The following is a 22,186-nucleotide window of genomic DNA, read 5'->3' on the forward strand; positions in this document are numbered from 1 at the left end:
TGGCAAGACACAAGGGATGCCATGAATGCTTTATGCCTGTTAACCTTTCAGCACATATGGTAGTACTTGCAAGCTCAGTTTTATGTTTTCAGCAGAGGTGGGGTAGCTTTACAGCATGTTAACAAACCACATTAGAATTAAATGTAAACACAACAAATTGCCAGAACTTCTCTAATTAATATCAATCCAATTTCCATAGTAGTAGTACTGCCATGTGTACAGAGTACCGTGAATTTCTCACTTGCATATCTGACTATCTCAATGAGGTGATCATTGGGAGAAAAAATATTCATCTATTTAAAAATAAGCATTTTAGCCTACATCAAAAAGAATAGGATGTAGCTCTTTAAACTAATATTTATTTTTTATAGTATTTAATATTTAACCACTTATATGAACATTGAGCACTTTATATACAAGAGAGTGATATCTAAGATATGCAAATATTGTATATTTCACCTGATAATAAAATAAAAATCAAAATAGGAATTTGCAAACAATGAATTAATGACACCACCTCTTTGATTTAATAATGTAAAAAGACATAATGTTCCTAACTCCTGAATGTCTTCATACAGTTTTCTTCAATCTTCCCAAAAACATAATCTAGTTATATCGAAAAATTGTAAAAGATTAAAACATTTAAAACAGACAAAAGAGATGGGCTAAAAGTACTTGAAAAAGTTTCTGATGAATGTATTTGTTACTTCCATTCACATTCACACAACTTTTTATATCGTTACATTCAATATGCAGTTATAAATATAAAATAAAGCACCTATGAAAGCATTTTGAAATCTGCAAATTTGACTCTGCTCAAGAGTAAAACTGCCTTTCACTTGTAATACTATCTAATATAATTATTGTATTATTATCCTGGAAGGTACAGTGGTGATGGGTACAGTGGCTACTGCCTCTGCCTTTGAGATTCAGCCTACGCCCTTTTGTCTATATCAGGGGTCTCCAACACATTGCTCGTAAGCAACCAGTAGCTCGCACCCCCTTTCCAAGTAGCTCGCCAAAGGGTTAATGAATCCTACATAAATTTGAAAACTTGATTAGTCAAATAGGAGTGGGCCATCTTTTCAAAAATCATATCACTATCCACAATCTGAATTGCAATCTGTCTTTTCAATGTGGCATACGCTTAAGAGAATATCCAGACTCAAACTCATCAAGACCTAAGTAACATTTTATTTTAAATATCAAACAAAGTTGAATTCAATTGTTCTCTCATTCGCTAGCTAAGCGGAGTTAAGGAACACACCCCAAAGCTGGCGAGTGGGTGAGGAATGTCCCCTGCTGCGTGTTTCTTGGATTCATGCAAATAAATTGGTACCGCAAGCGAACTATGATACATAGCAAAATGAGAGAAGTCGCAAAATCAACCGGAATGTTCAGACAAATTATAGAAAAAACCCGATCTAAATCCGTTAAAGTTCTCTCGTGAAAAGCAGACAGACAGACAGACATTGGATTTCATATATTATATATTAGTAAACCTTCAAAATAATGTGCAGTTAAAGTCTCAACAGCGTTCTCAGCATTTCTGGAGCTTAGTAGAGCCAGATAACTATAAGAATCTTCACCAAGCAGCTCTGAAAATGTCTGCTTTGTTTGGGCCTACATACCTCTGTGTGTCTGCCTTTTCTGACATGAATGTCATGAAATCAAAGTTCAGAACAAGACTGACAGACGAACATTTAAATGACTCCATAAGAGTGAACCTAAGTGGCTCCACTCCACCATACACCTCTCTTGTTGACTCCATGCAGTGCCAGTCATCTGACTAACTAAAAAACACATCACACATGCAACTGGACATGTGAATACTCTTGTGAAGTGAAACAGTGACATGTAATAAAATGGCAAATGAACAAGTAATATCTGTGCATTTGTAATTGCATTGTTTTGTTTTGATAGCATTCATGTGTTAATTCAATAGTGTGAGATACACTAGAAAATGCATACAGACATACAAAATGCACTTGCAGCTGAACTAAATATTTTTTTGTGATGGTTTTATGCAAAATGTGAGTTGTGGACACCAACATTTTGTAAATGTTCAGGCAAAACAAACTTTCTTTGGGTTGAAATAAGCTATGAGAATAAACGTTAGAAAACACAAGTAGCTCTCGGCCATTTTCATTTTGTAAAAGTAGCTCTCAGGTGAAAAAAGGTTGGAGACCCTGGTCTATATGGTGTCTACAGATTTACTCCCTCTCTAGATTGGTTTCCTCCAAGTATTCCAAATTTCCTCCCATGGCTTCAGAGGCATGTGCATGGGTTGATTTCAGCCTTATGCTTAGTACTGCCTAGATAGGCCAACCACTCCAGATGATCCTGTATTGGATTAAACAGATTTTTAAAACTTGCTAATGTAAAAAAAGAGGCTTAAACTTGCATTCACAGCTTTCTATGCAAAACTCAGGATTTATAAAAGAAAACTTGCATATATTTAAAGCAAATCTGACCCTTCCATATGCAACATTTCAGAGAAACTGGAAAATGAATATCCCCTTCATTCACTAAACAAATGCAGACAAACCAGATAAATGACAACTCATGTATATAACAATTCATGTTATCGACCCATTATCATAATGTGCTTTGACACAACAATGATATTAAACCTTGAAAGTGAAAATTATGATGTACAGACTCTATTTTAGTTCTCTTTTAATGCATATTTACATTAAAGAATTTTTTTTAAATTTATTTTCAGTTCTATTGTTATTTCTCATGGAACTGGCCGGGTAAGGTATCTCAGCCAAGCTTCCCTCCATCATGCTCGCCGTGCTGGAAGTCATTATTCAACCGACTAGGTGTTACATTTAGTTCTTGTTTGCTGTGGGTGTACATGTGTAAAACATAGCATGGTTTTGCCAACATAAAAAGGCAATTTGCAACAGTGTTCAGTTATGCTAATGTAATCCTAACACTTTTACTGAACTCATACTGCAATAAGAGTGCCTTGTGACAATGAAGCAGCTTTTGTTAACTGTAAGCAGCTACATTCCATTAAAGCACAAATCACCTGTGATGCCATGTTAAGACTGGCAAATATTGTGGCTTGTTGACTGGTCAACCCGTGATTCATTTATTTTGAAGCAAAGTAGCTTTGGTGGACATGGTGATACTATACGTAGTGGCTGGCTTATTGGTAAGGTAACTGGCTGAACTCATGGTCTTTCATATGGCCTATAATATTCATTGTAATAGCAATCATATATGTGCAAGGTTATAGTGGTTGTCCACTCGGCTGCTGGTGCATTACGTCTTTCCTGTCCCTCAAAGTGCAGAAGAGAAGAGCTATAATGCCATGCATGCTCTTGCATACTCAGCATAGGACTCAATGTCTCAGGAGGGAGGCTGCTGTACCAGCCTATAAAGTTCTACAACATCATGATTGCATATGTACAAGGTGAATAAGCGTTGTTGATGCATAGTTGTTTCAGGGTGGGAACTGGATATGGTTTGAGATGCATTCATGTACGCACATGTGTAAGATGATGGTGATTTATAAAGGTAAAATGCAAAGAAAGGGGCACACTGCAGGTTTTATAAATCGGATTATATTCTGGCATATGCATATTTTTACCCTTGAATCCATGCAAAGTTTAATAAATGAGACCCCAGGTCTGAGAGTAGATATATTTGTATATTATAATCTGAATCTCCCAATCCAATACAAATCAAATGATAATGTGAATTCTCAAACAAAACACGAATTAAGTATTAACTGTTAAGCCTAGCAGTTTAAAAAGCCTAATTCTGGGAAGATGTTTCACAACTTAAAGAAACCAGCCAGGAGCAAGGGTTTCAGTTTTATTTACTTTGTAACCTTGGACACTCAGACTTTCAAGATTTTTTTCAATCACCTGTTATAAAAATTGAAGCTGAGTGCTGGAGGTCATCTTCATCTTATAAAACATAAGGTATATAAATTAAACTGTAATGAAGAAAAAGGACACATTTTAAATCCATCTCTTGTCTTATATATTTAAGATTGATTATATTTGACAACAAAGGCAATGAATGAAGAATTCCAGTTCCCATGATTTCATTACTGCGGTGGGTTGGCACCCTGCCCAGGATTGTTTCCTGCCTTGTGCCCTGTGTTGGCTGGGATTGGCTCCTGCAGACCCCTGTGACCCTGTGTTCGGATTCAGCGGGTTGGAAAATGGATGGATGGATGGATGATTTCATTAAGATCATAGAGATAGAAGCCTCTAACAGAATCTTATCCTTTTAACAATAAGCTTAAGAACAAAATTACAATAGAAACTCCATAATTTGCCATTGTTAGCAAAAACAAAAATAGGAGAATGCTCATGATGTCTAATTGTAGCCAAAATGGGTTTCATAAATACTGCCTAATGCAAAAAATCTAAAAAACTGAAAAAATGAGAGTGTTAAATGCATATTGTACTGATTTGAACCTGATCAGGATAAATCAGGTACAGAAAATAAGAATGAATGGAAATGTTTTTGATCATTTTTATGTCCAGGTTGCCAATATTTGTAATTACGGTTTAATTACTAAAATAATCTCTGTTTAGTATAGTTTATAGATAGACTGATAATATTTGGTTTATTTCTGGGGAGAAAGGGATTTTCTCCATCAGCAACGCATATTATGTGGTTCAAACAGATATAATCCAAAAGATTAAAAATACACTATTGTGCACAGGTACAAAACCTAGAAATATACACCATGTTCATATAATGTACATAAATATTCGTTCATTTATTGGGTGATATGGTGTCTTCAAAAATTGTCCAAATGTACAATTTACTAATTCTGAGTATAAAAATTCCCAGTAGTGCCTGTTACCACACCATAATAGAATGAGAGAAAGGATAAAGCTGCTCCAACAACAGCAGTCTTAGTCACAAATGGTTAATAATTTTACCATACTCTCCTTTTCAACAAAAAATTCCAAAGTATTCAAGATCAGTCTTGTTTGACAGTTAGTCCTACTCGGCTTGCTGACTACAGCAAGAACAGCACAGTTGAACATGTCCAGCAGATTTTCATATACATTAAAAAATACCTGAGGCTCAACAAGAAGAAAAGTTGTACTATATACCTTGTCTGTGTTATCCACCTAATCTAGATCTAATGTGCTGGTGGACCACAGGCATTCATCATACTACTGCTTTTCAACTCCTCCCTTATTCTGGCAGGTGATTTCAAGATTTTCCTTCACAGAACACCTCTGTTTTGATAACATTTAATTCTTACTGAACCAAGTGACTCCACCTCCTTTCTATACTCCTCAAAGTCACCTAAAATGGGGGTGTCACCTGAGAAAATTTACTTAATGGGATACATTGGAGAGGAATTCAAAATTAGTTGTTTAGAAGTTGAAGTAATTGGGAGGCAGTTTCCTCAGATGCAGCTAAGTTGCTGATCACAGCCTTTAACACACAGCCCAGGGGTATTACAAATTTGACTTCTGCAAGTTATAGAGTTGTTAATCTAGTACTTAATTTTAAGTACCAACTAGCAGTGTTAAAGGCATGGTATATACAGTATTAAAAAACATGATCCTGATAAAAGTGACTGCTATGTCTAGTTTGGAACAGGCTCTGTATAGCAGGTACAGTAAATTAGTGTATCACCTTCCTCAGTGTGTGACATGGAAAACTGTACAAAATCAAATTAATCTATAACAAGGGGTCATGGCTGTTTCAGGAATTGTCTGTCAAAGGTTTCCAGAAGGTGTGATGGGTGAGCTACTGATACAGTATGTATTCCTTATAAGAAGTGTCAGTTTTTAGGTAGTACCACAATGCAGGATGTCTTTTACACTTGTGTTGCACTAAAAAGGCTTAGAGTATATGTGAATGAATGCTGAAAGACCTCCCAGAACTGTCTTACTCGAGTATTGCTGGGCTGACACAATCTCAATTCATTTCATATTATAATTCAAATATAAGATTTTAATGTCTGGTGTTTGAGGCAAGAGTGCCTGTTTGCACTGCTTTTCTACAATATCTGTATTGAACAACTAGTTAGCAAATATGTAAAAGATATAAAATAAGAGGAAAATAAGAAATATTGTTAATATAATAACAATATTGTTCAACCATTTCTAGCGTAAATATTTACTAAACTATGTCAATCCAGCTTTATGGAGGCAGAACCCAAATTGACAGTGTTACATACAGAGCAAGAACTAACACTTTGATTTGGTACTAGCCCATCACAGAGCATACTGACTCAGACCAAACCAGTTCAAAGGCTTTGAAGAAAAACTGGAGCATCCAAAAAACACCTTGCTTCCATAGCTATGAGACTAAGTGGAAATAAACAGCTAAAGAGAAACAATAAAACATGTCAGGTATTTTTGTCACCTTGGAAGTTTGCTCACTAACATTAACATTCAAAATGTCAAAGAAAAAACAAACAGAACAGAAATGGAAGAAGAGGTGTTTTACAAAACAAATGAGCTATTGTGATGTGATTTAAATCTGAATCTTCATAATATGTTAATTAAGGCTTTACTATTCCTAGTATTAGTGATAATTCTCATATCATTGTTCTCTTTTAATCCCTGGCATTATTTTTTTTAATGTAACTGCTATTAGTATAATGGATATTGTATTTAGTCTTAGTAGTCTGCTTTGATCTAAATCAATCCTGACTTTTCCAGTTAAGAAAAAGCAATTCAAAACATACATCATTTATTAACACCTCATAACTTTATATAATTATATACCTGTACTTGTACCTGAATATGTTTTCCTGTTTTACATTGATATTTTTCATACAGTATCTTACTCTCAATAAATAATTGATCACAAAAAAAAACAATTTCAGCTCATTGCCATTACATAACATAACATAAAATGTATGTGTTACAGCTCCCAATGTACAGAAACACGAAAATGCAACACATAGTATAACAACCTGGAGGACACAAATTACTGAACAAAGGTGTGATGATGCGGGTTCACTCCATGCTCCCATCGTCCTTCCAGGAGCCCTGAAACCGACACCATCGGTAATGTCATCGATGAACTTGGCAGTGAGGCACAACAAAGCAAGGGGATGGTGCAAAAAGTGCAAAGTGTTTTTATTAAAAACAACAAAAATCAAAACAGTGTCCAAATCAATAGTGTAGTGTATTCAAAAGTCTTCAAATAAATAATCCATTAAAACGGGTGAAAGGTGGAGGAAAAAAATCTTTTAAAAACAACGAGGTTAAACACCAAATCCTCTCCCACTTGGACAGAGGCAGTGGTGCTGTAAGAATTTTGTTTCTGGACTTCTCTAGCACCTTCAACACCATCCAACCTCTGCTCCTTAGGGACAAGCTAACAGAGATGGGAGTAGATTCATACCTGGTGGCATGGATCGTGGACTATCTTACAGACAGACCTCAGTATGTGCGTCTCGGGAACTGCAGGTCTGACATTGTGGTCAGCAGCACAGGAGCGCCGCAGGGGACTGTACTTTCTCCAGTCCTGTTCAGCCTATATACATCGGACTTCCAATACTACTCGGAGTCCTGCCACGTGCAAAAGTTCGCTGACGACACTGCTATCATGGGCTGCATCAGGAGTGGGCAGGAGGAGGAGTATAGGAACCTAATCAAGGACTTTGTTAAATGGTGCGACTCAAACCACCCACAACTGAACACCAGCAAAACCAAGGAGATGGTGGTGAATTTTAGGAGGACCAGGCCCCTCATGGACCCCGTGATAATCAGAGGTGACTGTGTGCAGATGGTGCAGACCTATAAATACCTGGGAGTGCAGCTGGATGATAAATTGGACTGGACTGCCAATACTGATGCTCTGTGCAAGAGAGGACAGAGCTGACTATACTTCCTTAGAAGGCTGGCGTCCTTCGACATCTGCAATAAGATGCTACAGATTTTCTATCAGACGGTTGTGGCGAGTGCCCTCTTCTATGCGGTGGTGTGCTGGGGAGGCAGCATAAAGAAGAGGGACGCCTGGACAAACTGGTGAGGAAGGCAGGCTCTATTGTAGGCACGGCGCTGGACAGTTTGACATCTGTGGCGGAGCGACGGGCTCTGAGCAAGCTCCTGTCAATCATGGAGAATCCTCTGCATCCACTAAACAGTATCATCTCCAGACAGAGGAGCAGCTTCAGCAACAGACTGCTGTCACTGTCCTGCTCCACTGACAGACTGAGGAGATCGTTCCTCCCCCACACTATGCGACTCTTCAATTCCACCCGGGGGGTAAACGTTAACATTATACAAAGTTATTGTCTGTTATACCTGCATTTTTATCACTCTTTAATTTAATTTTGTTTTTGATCAGTATATTGCTGCTGGTATGTGAATTTCCCCTTGGGATTAATAAAGTATCTATCTATCTATCTATCTATCTATCTATCTATCTATCTATCTATCTATCTATCTATCTATCTATCTATCTATCTATCTATCTATCTATCTATCTATCTATCTATCTATCTATCTATCTATCTATCTATCTATCTATCTAAAACAATGGCTGGAAGCAGTCTCTTAAAATCCAAAGCACGGTGCCTTCTTCTTTCTACCTGGCGGCTCCCCTGCTTCTCCCATCGGGCTTCGCAACAGGGGAGTTGCCCTACCTGCAGGTGCAGCTGCCTTCCACACTGGTCCAGTAGCCCTCTGATCCCTGGCTACATTGGGCTCCATCAAGACCGAGACTTGGGTTCTTTCCCCAGAGGCCAGGGTGCTCACGTTGGGGCTAAACCAGCCCAAAGCCTCCATGACTGCCGCTGCCTTTCAACGGCCAGTCGTCTTTAATACTGGTCACTCCAGCTCCGTGATCGCTTAGCTGGAGTGACCGCTTTCTTCAGCCCCACCGAGCGTCGGCCAAACACTCCTCAGCAGAGTCTCACCTCCCGGCTGCCTGCCTTTGCTCCATCAAGCTCGCTCGCTCACACCGGCTATCCTCTCCCTGCTTTCTGCTTCCTGCCACCGTCTACTCTGCAACCTCTGTCTCTTTCTTTTCTTTTTCCTCCCTCTCTACGGGGACGTGGATCAGCTGTGGCAATCAGCAGCTCCCGGGAACAATTACGGATGCGGACTACTCCTCACCTGTGCATTTAAGTGAGAATTGCCCGCATCACGAATTCCCCGGGAACCGCTCGCCACACACACACCACGCCCCCTCGCTAAGGTGTAAGTGCGGCAATTATTTATTTAAAAAATGGCCTTGTTAACTTGTGCTGTGGACCAGCTACACCACAAAAGAAATGATAATAGACAATAGAAATAAATGTCTGTGCATATGCATCAGTTGACAGAATCTTGAATTCAGGAAAAGGCCTATACTCAACTACCTCAGACACCATCTTCTTACCTGTTATACAAGGGACACTTCCATACACATCTCATCAGTGAAAGGGTGGACTAGTCCAGTAACACAGAGGAACTACATAAATAAGAAAGGGCAGAGCCAACTCTTGTTTTCTTAGGAGTTCTTTTAATATGGGTTGTGGCATTTATTGCATGTTCTGTGAATCTTTGATGGTCAGTGTGATTTTCTACTCTGATTTATTGGAGGTTGTAGTTGAGGTGAGAAGACAAAACTGATGGCCATTGTAAACAAAGCTGCACAGCCTATTTCTGACACACTAACACTAAGTACTTTCAGCCAACAAATCAAATGTTCAGCAGAAATGTTTCAAGAAACTCTACATGGGCTTCTTAATAGAATACGGCGATATGCCTAACTGTGACAATTCTCCTTTTTGCCAAGTCAGAAGTTTTTTGTCTTTGTGTGTTTGAGTGAAGTTTTTGTTGTTATGGTTTGTTATAATGTTTCTGGAACTTTTGTTAAAAACTAAATGTGCTCTTGGAGACAAATAAAGTTCTATCTATCTATCTATCTATCTATCTATCTATCTATCTATCTATCTATCTATCTATCTATCTATCTATCTATCTATCTATCTATCTATCTATCTATCTATCTATCTATCTATCTATCTAGACAAGGGGTCTGCAACCTTCACTATGAAAAGAGCCATTTTGCCCCCTCTTCCTCCAAAGAAAAATAGTCTGGAGCCGCAAAACATAACACAGCTGATAAACTTTTAAAAGTTTTAATCTTTTTTAAGATTTTACATGTTACAACCACGGAATACAACAAACAGAAGTGCAGTGTGCATGTGTAGGGCTACTTTGAAATAAATTAAACTGAACTATGCAGGCCTATTTGGGTCCTTCCTATACCTGTGTAAAATTAAAATAAAAACTAGCCCACTTTAATATAAATAAAACATTTAGCTGTAGCTTAGCAGCTTTAAAAAAGTAAACATAAAATTCCGTTTCAGTGTGCTGAATCAACTGAAGCACCTGAACATACAAAAAAACCTACATCAGCTCCGGGTCCGAAATGAATGTGTTTTGTTTTTCTGAAAAATAATAGCTTATTAAATGCTATTGTTGTCACCTGTTTAAAGTGACTTCTGTTTCTGAAGTTCGCTGCTGATCATCTCTATGTCGGGGCTGTACAATGTGACTTTGACCTTCACACAGGACTGCAGGCTCTCATGTGTGAGGCGGGAGCGATATTTGGACTTTATGAAGTTCATGCTTGAGAAAACTTGCTCACTTAAGTATGTTGAGCCAAAGATGGACAGGACTCCAAATGCATATTTTTTCATGTTCATATACGTTTCGGGAATGGCACTCCATGTGTCGAAAACAAATTTGTCGGGTTTGGGGAGGTTTTAAATATCACTCCATTTGTGCTCTTTAGCGAGAGTAGCCTTCTGACGGGTGACTTCTTCAAGATCCGCTGTCAGGCATTTGAACTTGGACACCCATTAATCTTTATCTGCTATGTCGTCCAGTTCAATTTCTAGATCGGGCTTACTTACTCCTGTGAATGCGGATGTGTTCAGCAGGGATGGGTCGACGTCCAGGGGTGTGACAGGGAAGGAGAGAGTGTTTTTTTTCTTTCTGAACTCACTGAATCTTTCTCTAAATGCAGCTTGCATTTTCTGAACAATTTCCCGTTTGTTTTTAAAGTCGGAGAATAGATGCTCTGATATTTTTATGAACGATTCTTTCATGTATTCTCCGTCTGTGAACGGCTTACCCCTCCTTACGATCTCTTGAGCTGCCACAAAACTAGCGGCTGTAGTTGATTGTGTAGAAGTGATCCACTTTTTGAAAGTATGTTTGCTCTGTTCAGCTTTCCGTTGCAGTTCCGAAATTGCTCTCTTTCGCTTATCTTTTCGCTTATTTTCAGTGAATGCTGAGAGCTTGTTATGAAAATGTCTTTCAACGTTACATTTTTTGTTGTTCGATAATTTATCGCCACATATTAAGCACACCGGTAAGCCAGCGTCGTTGGCGGTGAAGGCAAATGCTTCTGTCCACGCAGAATTAAACTCTCTAAATTAGATTTTAAAATGTATAACAGTAGTAGTAGTAGTAGTAAATAAACATATATATATATATATATATATATATATATATATATATATATATATATATATATATATATATATATATAAATACAAGTTAAATTAAGAAATTGCCATCATTCATTTTCATGGTTTTTATTTTTTTGTCAAGGCCAAAGGGAGCCACTACAAGGAGGCTGAAGAGCCGCATGTGGTTCCAGAGCCGCGGGTTGCCGACCCCTGATCTAGACAATATTAAGCTCTTTTTTTTACATCTTCATTACTCCATATACATCCATCCATTATCCATCCATCCATCTATCCATTTTCCAACCTGCTGAATCCTAACTACAGGGTCACGGGGGTCTGCTGGAGCCAATCCCAGCCAACACAGGGCGCAAGGCAGGAAACAAACCCTGGGCAGATCGCCAGCCCACCGCAGGGCACACACACAGACACACACACCCACACACCAAGCACATTCCATATACATTACTGGTCAGATATTTTAGAACACCAACTTTTTTAAATTTTTGTTTCAAATTTAATCACTTGAAATGCAGTAAACTGCCAGAGGTTTAAATTTAAAGTTTAAGTTAGCAAAAACTGCATCCTCTGAAGTGCTACTTGGAGACTATTACACTGACATAGAATAAACAAACTACGGCAAATTTAAAAAAAGTAAGTCAAGGAAGATTAAATTTTATTCACATTTTTGATTAATCAAAGTAGCCATCTTTTGGTGAATTAAAAGCCAAACTGTGGTAACCCTTTTGAGTCAGAATGCCAGTCACTCTGTGCAAGTCACCAAAAATGCCTCCAGCAAAAGAATCTCAGACCATCACACTTCCTGGTCCATGTATGACAGTTGGTGTCACACACTGACGAACCATATTTTCATCAACTTGAGGATACAAACACCCTGCATAATGAACTTAAAATTTCAAACTTTCATTCATCGGTTCATAAGAATTTCTTCAAGTCTGCAATAGTCCACAACCAGTATTTCAAGGCCCTATTTTGTCCTTTAAGGAATGGCTTTCTTAAGGACACTTGCCCTGTCAAATCTGCAGCACAAAGTCTCCTCTTCACATATATTGACCTCTGTTAAGCTGTTCTTGAAGCTGTTGTGCTGTCAGGCACCTATGATGCAAGCTGGTGACCGTCAAAAACTTGTCTTCTGACTGGGTTGTGACTTTGGGCCTGCCAGATCTCTTTCCATCACCATTGCAAATAAGAAAGGGCAGAGAGCCCATCCCTGATGTAATCCCACCTCCAACCTGAATGCATCTGTCACTCCTACCGCAGACCTCAACACTGTCACACTTCTCTCATACATATCCTGTACAACTCTTACGTACTTCTCTGCCACTCCCGACTTCCTCATACAGTACCACAGCTCCTCTCGAGGCACCCTGTCATATGCTTTCTCCAGGTCCACAAAGACACAATGCAACTCATTCTGGCCTTCTCCACACTTCTCCATCAACATCCTCAGATCAAACATTGCCTCTGTGGTGATCTTTCTTGGCATGAAACCATACTGCTGCTCACTGATCATCACCTCACTTCTTAACCTAGCTTCCAGTACTCTTTCCCATAACTTCATTCTGTGGCTCATCAATTTTATTCCCCTGTAGTTACTGCAGTCCTGCACATCCCCCTTATTCTTAAATATCAGCACCAGTACACTTCTCCACTACTCAAGCATCCTCTCACTTTCCAAGATTCCATTAAACAATCTGGGTAAAAACTCCACTGCCATCTCTCCTAAACACCTCCATGCTTCCATAGGTATGTCATCTGGACCAACGGCCTTTCCATTTTTCTTCCGCTTCACAGCTGTCCTTACTTCCTCCTTGCTAATCCGTTGCACTTCCTGATTCACTGTCTCCACATCATCCAACCTCTTCTCTCTCTCATTCTCTTCATTCATCAGCCTCTCAAAGTACTCTTTCCATCTGCTCAACACACTCTCCTCGCTTGTGAGTATGTTTCCATCTTTATCATTTATCACCCTAACCTGCTGCACATCTTTCCCAGCTTGGTCCCTCTGTCTAGCCAATTAGTACAGGTCCTTTTCTCCCTCCTTCGTGTCCAACCTCTCATACAACTCATCATACACCTTTTCTTTAGCCTTTGCCACCTCTCTGTTCACCTTGCGCCTTATCTCCTTGTACTCTTGTCTACTTTCTGCATCTCTCTGACTATCCCACTTCTTCTTTGCCATCCTTTTCATCTGCATACTCTCCTGTATTTCCTCATTCCACCACCAGGTTTCCTTTTCCTCCTTCCTCTTTCCAGATGTCACGCCAAGCATCCTTCTTGCTGTCACCCTTACTACATCTGCTGTAGTTTCCCAGCTGCCTGGTAACTCTTCACTGACACCCAGTGCCTGTCTCACCTCCTCCCTAAACTCAACCTTGCAGTCTTCCTTTTTCAACTTCCACTATTTGATCCTTGGCTTTGCCCTCACACTCTTCCTCTTCTTGATCTGCAACGTCATCGTACAGACCACCATCCTGTGCTGCTTAACTGCACTTTCCTCTGCCACCACTTTGCAGTCTTCAATCTCCTTCAGATCAACTCTTTTGCATAGGATGTAATCTACTTGTATGCATCTTCCTCCACTCTTGTACGTAACCCTATGTTCCTCCCTCTTCTTAAAATACATATTCACCACAGCCATGTCCATCCTTTTGGCAAAATCCACTATCCTCTGACCTTCTTCATTCCTTTCCTTGACACCATACCTACCCATCACCTCCTCGTCTCCTCTGTTCCCTTCGCCAACATTGAAATCTGCTCCAATCACCACTTTCTGTCCCTTGGGTACACTGTTCATCACTTCATCCAACTCACTCCAAAAATCTTCTTTCTCACCCAATGAACACCCAATTTGTGGGGCATATGCACTAACAACATTCATCATCACACCTCCAATTTCCAGCTTCATAATCATTACTCTGCCTGACACTCTTTTCACCTCCAAAACACTCTTGACATACTGTTCCTTCAGAATAACTCCTACCCCATTTCTCCTCCCATCCACTCCATGATAAAACAATTTGAATCCACCTCCAATCCACCTGGCCTTACTCCCCTTCCATTTACTCTTGCACGCACAATGCGTATATCTGCTAACTCTCTCACCTTACCAGTCATACTGCCAACATTCAAAGTTCCTACCCTCAGTTCCACTCTCTTTACTTTCCTCCTCTCCTCCTGCCTCCGGACATGTCTCCCCCTTCTTCTTCTCCTTCTTCTTCGGCCAACAGTAGCCAAATTTCCACCAGCACCCTGCTGGCTAACAGTACTGGTGGCAGTCGTTGTTAACCAATCTGGTATAGAAATTTGTATTGTTGTCCGCATATTGATTTGGCAAAATTTTACACCGGATGCCCTTCCTGATGTAACCCTCCCCATTTATCTGGGCTTGAGACCGGCATGAAGAAACACACGGTTCTATTCAATAAGGGCGCGCACGAAAAGGCGACTTTCAAAAGGGCGACCTCAATTGGGCGTGGAGAATAAAGGCGCACGTAAATAAAGGCGACCTTCAAAAGGGCGACCTCAATTGAGGTGCCGAATAAAGGCGCCCGTAAATATAGGCACGGCACGGCAAATAAAGGCGTTCGTAGATAATTTAGTTGAAATGGCTCAGGAATATGTGAAGAGCAACAAAGGTGCAGATCTACTCATAGTCGAAGGCTATACATTCAGAAAGGAGAAAACTATCAACGGGAAACACATCTGGAAATGCACTGAATATAGACCTACAGAGACACTTAGGAGCGAATTAAATTAATTGTCCTTGATTATGCTAATAGACCGCATCTCGAATATCTATGTGGCATTGCACATAATCTACAGCTTCAAGTGTAACTTGCTTTCACATTTTTATACATTCAGTCATTGCCTTAATCTAATTTTCTGTAATTTTGAAAACAACGAAATATAGAGAGCTTTAGAAATAGTTTTTTAGAAGTAGTTTGTTAGAAGTTCATGCATTAATTAATTGGATGTTTTAATATTCTTGCTTTCACCTTTTTATACGTTCAATCATTGCCTTTATCTAATAAATTTTCTGTAATAATTTTGTTGCGTTTGCCTTTATTCGCTGCGCCCAATTGACGTCACCCTTTTGAAGCACTTCTTTATTTATGCACGCAGTTATTCGGCGCTAAATTGAGGTCGCCCTTTTGAAGCTCGCCTTTATTTACGCGCGCCTTTATTCGGCGCTCAGTTGAGGTTGCCCTTTTGAAGATCGCTTTTATTTATGTGCGCTTTTATTTGCCGCGCCCAATTGAGGTCGCCCTTTTGAAGGTCGCCTTTTTGTGCGCGCCCTTATTGACGGATACCGAAACACACTGGTTTGTGCATCCCCTGTGGCTGGGTTTGCATTGCATTTAAACTGATTAAACAAAAAAAAAAAAAAAACTGGAAAAACTAAGGTGTTCTAAAACTTCTGACCAGTAGTGTAGCCCTCCGTGTTGGGAAATAAGCTAAGGTCAATGAAGGTGGATATCCACTTAGTGTATTTGATTACTATCACTTTGACACCAAATTCTGTCTGTCTGAAAGGGTGGTTAGCAGCATAGGAGGTTTTGAGCAGGGTACCTCAGGAACTTTCTTAAATACCTTCCATCTCAGCCTATACACATCACTCTGTGAGTTTGATCAGCATTTATGGTGACACCTTGGGGCTGTTAATTGGTCATATATCCTAGACACCAAATGATGGGACTGCATAATAATGCACATTTGTTTCATTAATATACACTTTTTCACAATATGCTGTATTGCTCTTCTGTACTTGGTGTTGACAAGGCACTCATCTGTTCATCTCAACTACACTTTTTTCATGACTTTTTTCATTTAATATTACTTTTTTAAGTAAGCATGCAAATAGTAAAAAGAAAAGAAAAATAAAATGGAAAAAGAAGTCTACTTTCCCCATAACAGAAAAGGAAACTTCACCAGAATCAAACCATTAAACATAGGAGTTGAAGACTTGTATATGGATGGCAGCAGCTTTAGGGAAATGTGATTTAGAGGTACATGCATCTTGAGATTTCTATGCTTTGTAAAATCAACAGACAAGATAAGCTAAAATGCGGTTTGTTCATTCACTTCTGTTAAACAGCTATAACTGACTGCATTAGAAATTCATGAAATCCCGCATCATTGATGAAAAATATTCCAGAAATACTTTTTCATATACTGCACATATTTACTATGTATTCTTCGATAATAAAATTTTTTTTAAGTCCATCCATCTATTATCAAACCTATCCTAATTACATCAGATACAAGGTATAAACATTCACTAGGCAGCACACCAGTTAGACGGCGGACACCCTCTCCCACACACATTTGCCAGGACAATTTGAATTGACAAAAGATGTAATAATCAGTTTTTAAGGATGTGGTAGGAAACTGGAGTAAACAATATAAATTCACACAGACACTGCTCTGGCTTGTATCAGGACCGTTCTTAGGCATAGGCAAACTAGGCAACCACCTAGGGCCCCCACTGCCAAGGGGGCCCCACCGGGCGCGTTTTATTAACCAAATAGACTACAACTTACAGGTCCATATATTTCAGAAGTACAAATTTTCTCTTGTGGAGTAATTATCAATATGGTTACGCGCGAGCAAAGAGGAAACAGTGACGACGATAGGCAGAATCGAGGTGACGGAGTGATGGGTTGGGCCCCAGTGGGAGGGCACTGATCATCCACCTCGCCTGCCTCCAAGCGTCTGCGCAACAAATAGAGAACGCTATAAATAGCGGGAGCTGGGAAGATAAAAACCATTCCACAAAGCGACTCGACAGTGGCTTGTTTGCTCCGTCCCTCCATCTGCTCTGCTATAATTATATATATATATATATATATATATATATATATATATATATATATATATATATATATATATATATATATATATATATATTATATATATATATATATATATATATATATATATATATATATATATATATATATTTATATATATATATATATAAATATATATACATATATATTATATATATTATACATGTAGGCTATCTTTTCCATCGACTAGTCGTATTATCATTACTCTGTGTATACATGTTCATGAGTTCTATCTGGCACTAGTATAATCAAGAACACTGGTCTATGGTCTACTGTACCATCAGTATTTTTGTATGTACAAGTGAGTAACCATTAGCTAATAACGCAACTTGATTTTGTCCTCCCTGTTTGAAAATGAAGCGAGCTCATCAGTCTGGTGCTGCTAAACGTAAGAAAAAAGCAACTAAACAGGCTTTTATTGCTTCACAAAGAGGAGCTCTGTTGAACTTTGTCACTCACAAAGATGAAGGTTCTAGCCTTAACACTAGTGGCAGGGACATACTGTACATCTCTTGTCTGAGGTCCATTTTGCAACTTCACAATTCAGTTTTATCCTCAGCTCCAGTGGGGGGGCAGACCCCCCTTTTGGGGCCCTCTACCTACGCTCCATGCCTAGGGCCCCCAAAAACCTAAAAATGGCCCTGATTGTATTTAAAAACATGACTATAAAACTGTGAAGTAGCAGCTCTTACAATTGTTCCAACAGGCTGGCCAAGTGCAATAACTGTTATAAAAATGAAGAGTGAGGGAGTCAGCAGACGTGGGAGTGGCAAAGTCTCCAAAGTTCACTTCTGCCTTATGGCCACTAATGCAGAGATAAACCTCAACCTCCCAAAACCTAAACTGCATTTATTTTGTTTGAAAACATTATGCTATATTATGCTTACATTATAAATGAAACATGATAAGTTACTCAGAAGGAAAATCCTACAAGCATATGCTGCATGATAGTTCTTTTAGGAAATACATCACGAAATTTACTGAGCAAACCTGAATGGAAATGGAAATATCCAGTAACAATGAAACAAGCGACATATACAGTATATGATGCATAGTTTTTATAACCTATAAGGGCCTATTACTTTACAAGAATGTACAGTCACTATGAGGTATTTGTGTTCTCTCTTAATGCAGTTACATATTTTATCACATTTGGACTGCATCTGCTTCAGATTGCCACTCTCCTGGATGCACACCAGCATAGCTGCCTCCATAAATTCAGCCATTGAGCAGAAAAACTTATACTGCTGGACTAAAGAATTGTTCCTATAGTCAAGGAAGCTTTCAGCTTTTGACAGTGTTATCACTGTACTAAAAAAGATTCACTCTTTTTTTAACTATACATTTAACTATACATCCTCTATATTAGCAATACAATTTAACAAATAAACAATAAATAACAGTCTGGGCAATCAACACAGACTGATAATTTACAAAAAAGAACATATTACAACTCTTACCGTTTAGATATTATCATTTAATAAATATTTATCTTTTTGTATCATTCGTGACATGGTGCCTTCTTACAAGGCATTTTACAGAGTAAATGTAATACTTGAATAACTCTTGGCTATGGAAAAAATAAAACAGCAATACAAATTTAACACAAGAAGCAAACATTTAAAGACAAAAATGTTTGAAAAGTGTATGATTTCAATAAAAAAGAATAACATACAGTGTAACAGCAGGAATCACATGAACCTGCAGAAGGATTAGCACAAATGGGCATTTCAGTGCTTATTTGAGACATTTAATACTAAATGGGAAGAATGACTCTAGAAACAGAGATTAGCCTTGATGCCAATTTGACTACTGATGAGACACTACAAATTGACGTTCCACAGAGAAGGTGCCACAGTAGTGAAGTATAGTGTGTTAACAAGTTTTATAGTGAACATATTTCAACAGTAGGAAGACCTGTGTTATAAGGTCTTGTGGACCAATGAAGTGTAAGTAGCACAGGCACTTTTTCAGAGGTCTTTGTACAGAGAGCTTTGTAAGAGGATAGCTTCCTGCAAGGAGGACAGTGTCACTGAACCAGCATAATTGACATGTATATAATACATTTTGAATATAAGATGCACTAAACTGAACAAAAGTGAATTCATTTTAAATTTGTGATTTATCTTTATAGGCAATCTTATCCTTTAGATGACCCAGTCACTATTAGGAACAACTGCAACTACCTGCTCAAAAAACAATTAAATTCACATTATGATTACAGACAAGAACATGGATGCAGCATTGAAAAGCTCCTATGTTTCTGCTAATGTTTGAATGTGTTTTTATTAAAGAATAATCACATATGATTATTTGTGGGATTTAATTTTTATGATTCATTTTAATTTAAATTAAATAAACTTGTCAAATAATTAACTTTAATTTCAAACAACTAAGTATAAAAATTACAATAAACTATTTTCAGCGTTTTGCTTTTAAGCAGTGCAAAAACTGTTTGACATCAAAGGTAAACTGAACACAGTTATATATCTGCAGTACCTTTTGAAAGTTTAAGGAAATATATGAAACTACTGGTGGGATAAAAAATAAACATTGATTTTTATTTGGTTGCACGTATCCTCTATGCAACATTTGGCTGAAATCAGTCACTAAAGCAAAATGCTGCTTTTCCTTTTTCTGAGTTAATCTGCAACAAAACAGTCCAGTCAAAAGTCATTTATGACGGCTTACAAAAAGTAGGTCGGTCTTATTAATGTATTATAGCAGTGGTGGACATCAACATTTCCCTGTGGCTCTAAATTAGATAAGCTGGTTATGAAAATGGATAGATGAATGAAAGAATATTAACATATCGCTTTTTACCTGCTCTGCTGCCACAAATCACTGAAGGTGGGCAGATTCTTTTCAATTATGGAAATGGAGGATGACGGAAAATCTTTGCATCTTTAATCATTAGAATTGAATTGCTGTTAATATTCTTTTATATGTCACAGTTTTGTAAATATAAAGAGATATATACAATTATTAAAATATACAACTGTAACTGTAGCTGCACACACAGAGTGAGTGTACATATATATATATATATATATATATATATATATATATATATATATATATATATACACACACACACACAGTGTTTTTATTGAAATTGGGCAGTTGGGGATGGATCAGATAAAGAAATATCCCAAAACTACTGAAATCCGGCTATGATGTTGACTTTGCCATTTAGACCGGATTTAGATGGGATTTTAAAAAGCGATTTATGAGGTAATGCGTACTGAACGTCTCCTAGCAAAGCTAACCTAGACCATCCCTCCACACGCACACGCACACACACGCGCACACACACACAGACACACACATCCCCTCAGACTCACGCCACCCAGCGTACCGAGAGTGCTCAACAGCAAAGACAGTTAGCGACCTATAAAAGCACTGCAAACGCCCGGGATGGGAAACACCGAAATCTTTCCCATCACTTTGATGTTTCAGTTTAACTGAAGCATTAGCTTCCTCGTATTTTTTTTCTCCAGTTCCAAACGCCTGAACAGATACAGTTTTGTTTCAGTTGTGTCAATTCTCAGGTTACATTACGCGACCCACCTGCATGTGTCCCTCTTACCTTGAGTCCCCTGATTTCGTTGAGGTGCAGCTGCAGTGTCCGGTTGACCTCTCTGATAAGATTGCTGTGGTCCAACATGATGCTCATTTTCTCTGCTTCAGCCCGCCGGAGTCTGCGGATCAACTCCTCCTTACTCCACTTGATAAGCTCTTCGTCTGGTAGCTTGGTGAGGTCTTCAGCAGTACTTTCTGTGCTCTTGGACATCCTTAATTCAGTGTGATGAAACCGTTCCCATACGAGAAAAGAATGAAAATTTAAACGAATATATCCCACCGCTCAACAAATACGACAAGGTGCCTTGCCACTCCTGTGCGACAATAACTTATTGTGTCTCCAACGTTTCCAAGAAGCCAGACATGCTTTCCACCTCAGTTAAATCCATTCTATTTGCTGCTGCCTTCTAATGAAACAGAATAAACTGCAGAATCTTATGCCTTTTTTCACGTGGCTAATTCTGATGACCCATCATAGAGAGAGATGCAGAGAGCTTAACGCGATTACTTGGAAGGAGAAAGCCATGGCAGCTGCCAAGCTATCCATGCCTCCGTTACTTGTGTCAGCGGGGCGAGTGCTCCAAGAATGCATTAGGAGCGCGGATTACTCGATTGGCTGGAGCCGCTCGAGACAGCAGGACTGCAGTGGGAGACACAGCCGACTGGCACGCCGGCGAGAAGATGCGCTGCGCTCTGCCTCCCCTCTCCGACTGGCAGCGAGAGAGCGAACGAGCGAGCGAGCTGGCGGTAGAGCAGGCGGGCGTGCATGCGCGCGCGCGCAACAAGCGCCACCTGGCGCATCACTATGGCACCTCTCCTATTCTTCGCGCACCTGCACCACGCAGGCAAACACTTGTCCAAAAAAGAGTCGTCAGCTTGTCTTTGAAAAGGTATTTCTATTTTTAATGTGATGAACAATGCAGTTTAAAGGAAAAGTATGCGCATCGGTGGTTTTAAATTGATGATACGAGAAATTAAAGAGCCTCGAGTTCTACCTATTCGCCCAACAAACATTTGTTTTCTAAGTGGGAATACAATTCATGTGGTAACATTTAAACCCATATATTTACTTCTTCGGAGTTGCGGGGTACAGTATTCTGAATATATCACAAGCTATTTAAACAGTAAAGCAAGTTCTTTCGGAAGAACTATGTCTTCTGAAATAAAATTGAAACATCTTTGCCTGAAATGTGCCAATTTTCCTTGTCAATCATTGTGACCTACACTTCCTCAAATCAAACCTTATGATTCTCAGTTATTTCTGAAAATAGATTATCTGTTGAGTTGCAGATTGTTTGTGGTACATTTTAGT

General features: G+C 38.9%; 1 protein-coding gene across 1 annotated transcript in view; it reads right to left on the reverse strand.

The window, feature by feature from the left end:
• Window positions 1-21,570, reverse strand: part of ccdc85a (coiled-coil domain containing 85A) — a 325,370-nt gene extending 303,800 nt beyond the window's left edge. The window contains exon 1 of the mRNA XM_028820660.2: window positions 20,882-21,570. Within this exon, the coding sequence (XP_028676493.1) occupies window positions 20,882-21,085 (204 nt within the window). The 5' untranslated portion in view covers window positions 21,086-21,570. The remainder of the gene's footprint in view (window positions 1-20,881) is intronic.
• Window positions 21,571-22,186: the final 616 nt, after the last annotated feature.

This window comes from Erpetoichthys calabaricus, chromosome 15 (assembly GCF_900747795.2).
Source record: "Erpetoichthys calabaricus chromosome 15, fErpCal1.3, whole genome shotgun sequence".
NCBI lineage: Eukaryota > Metazoa > Chordata > Cladistia > Polypteriformes > Polypteridae > Erpetoichthys > Erpetoichthys calabaricus.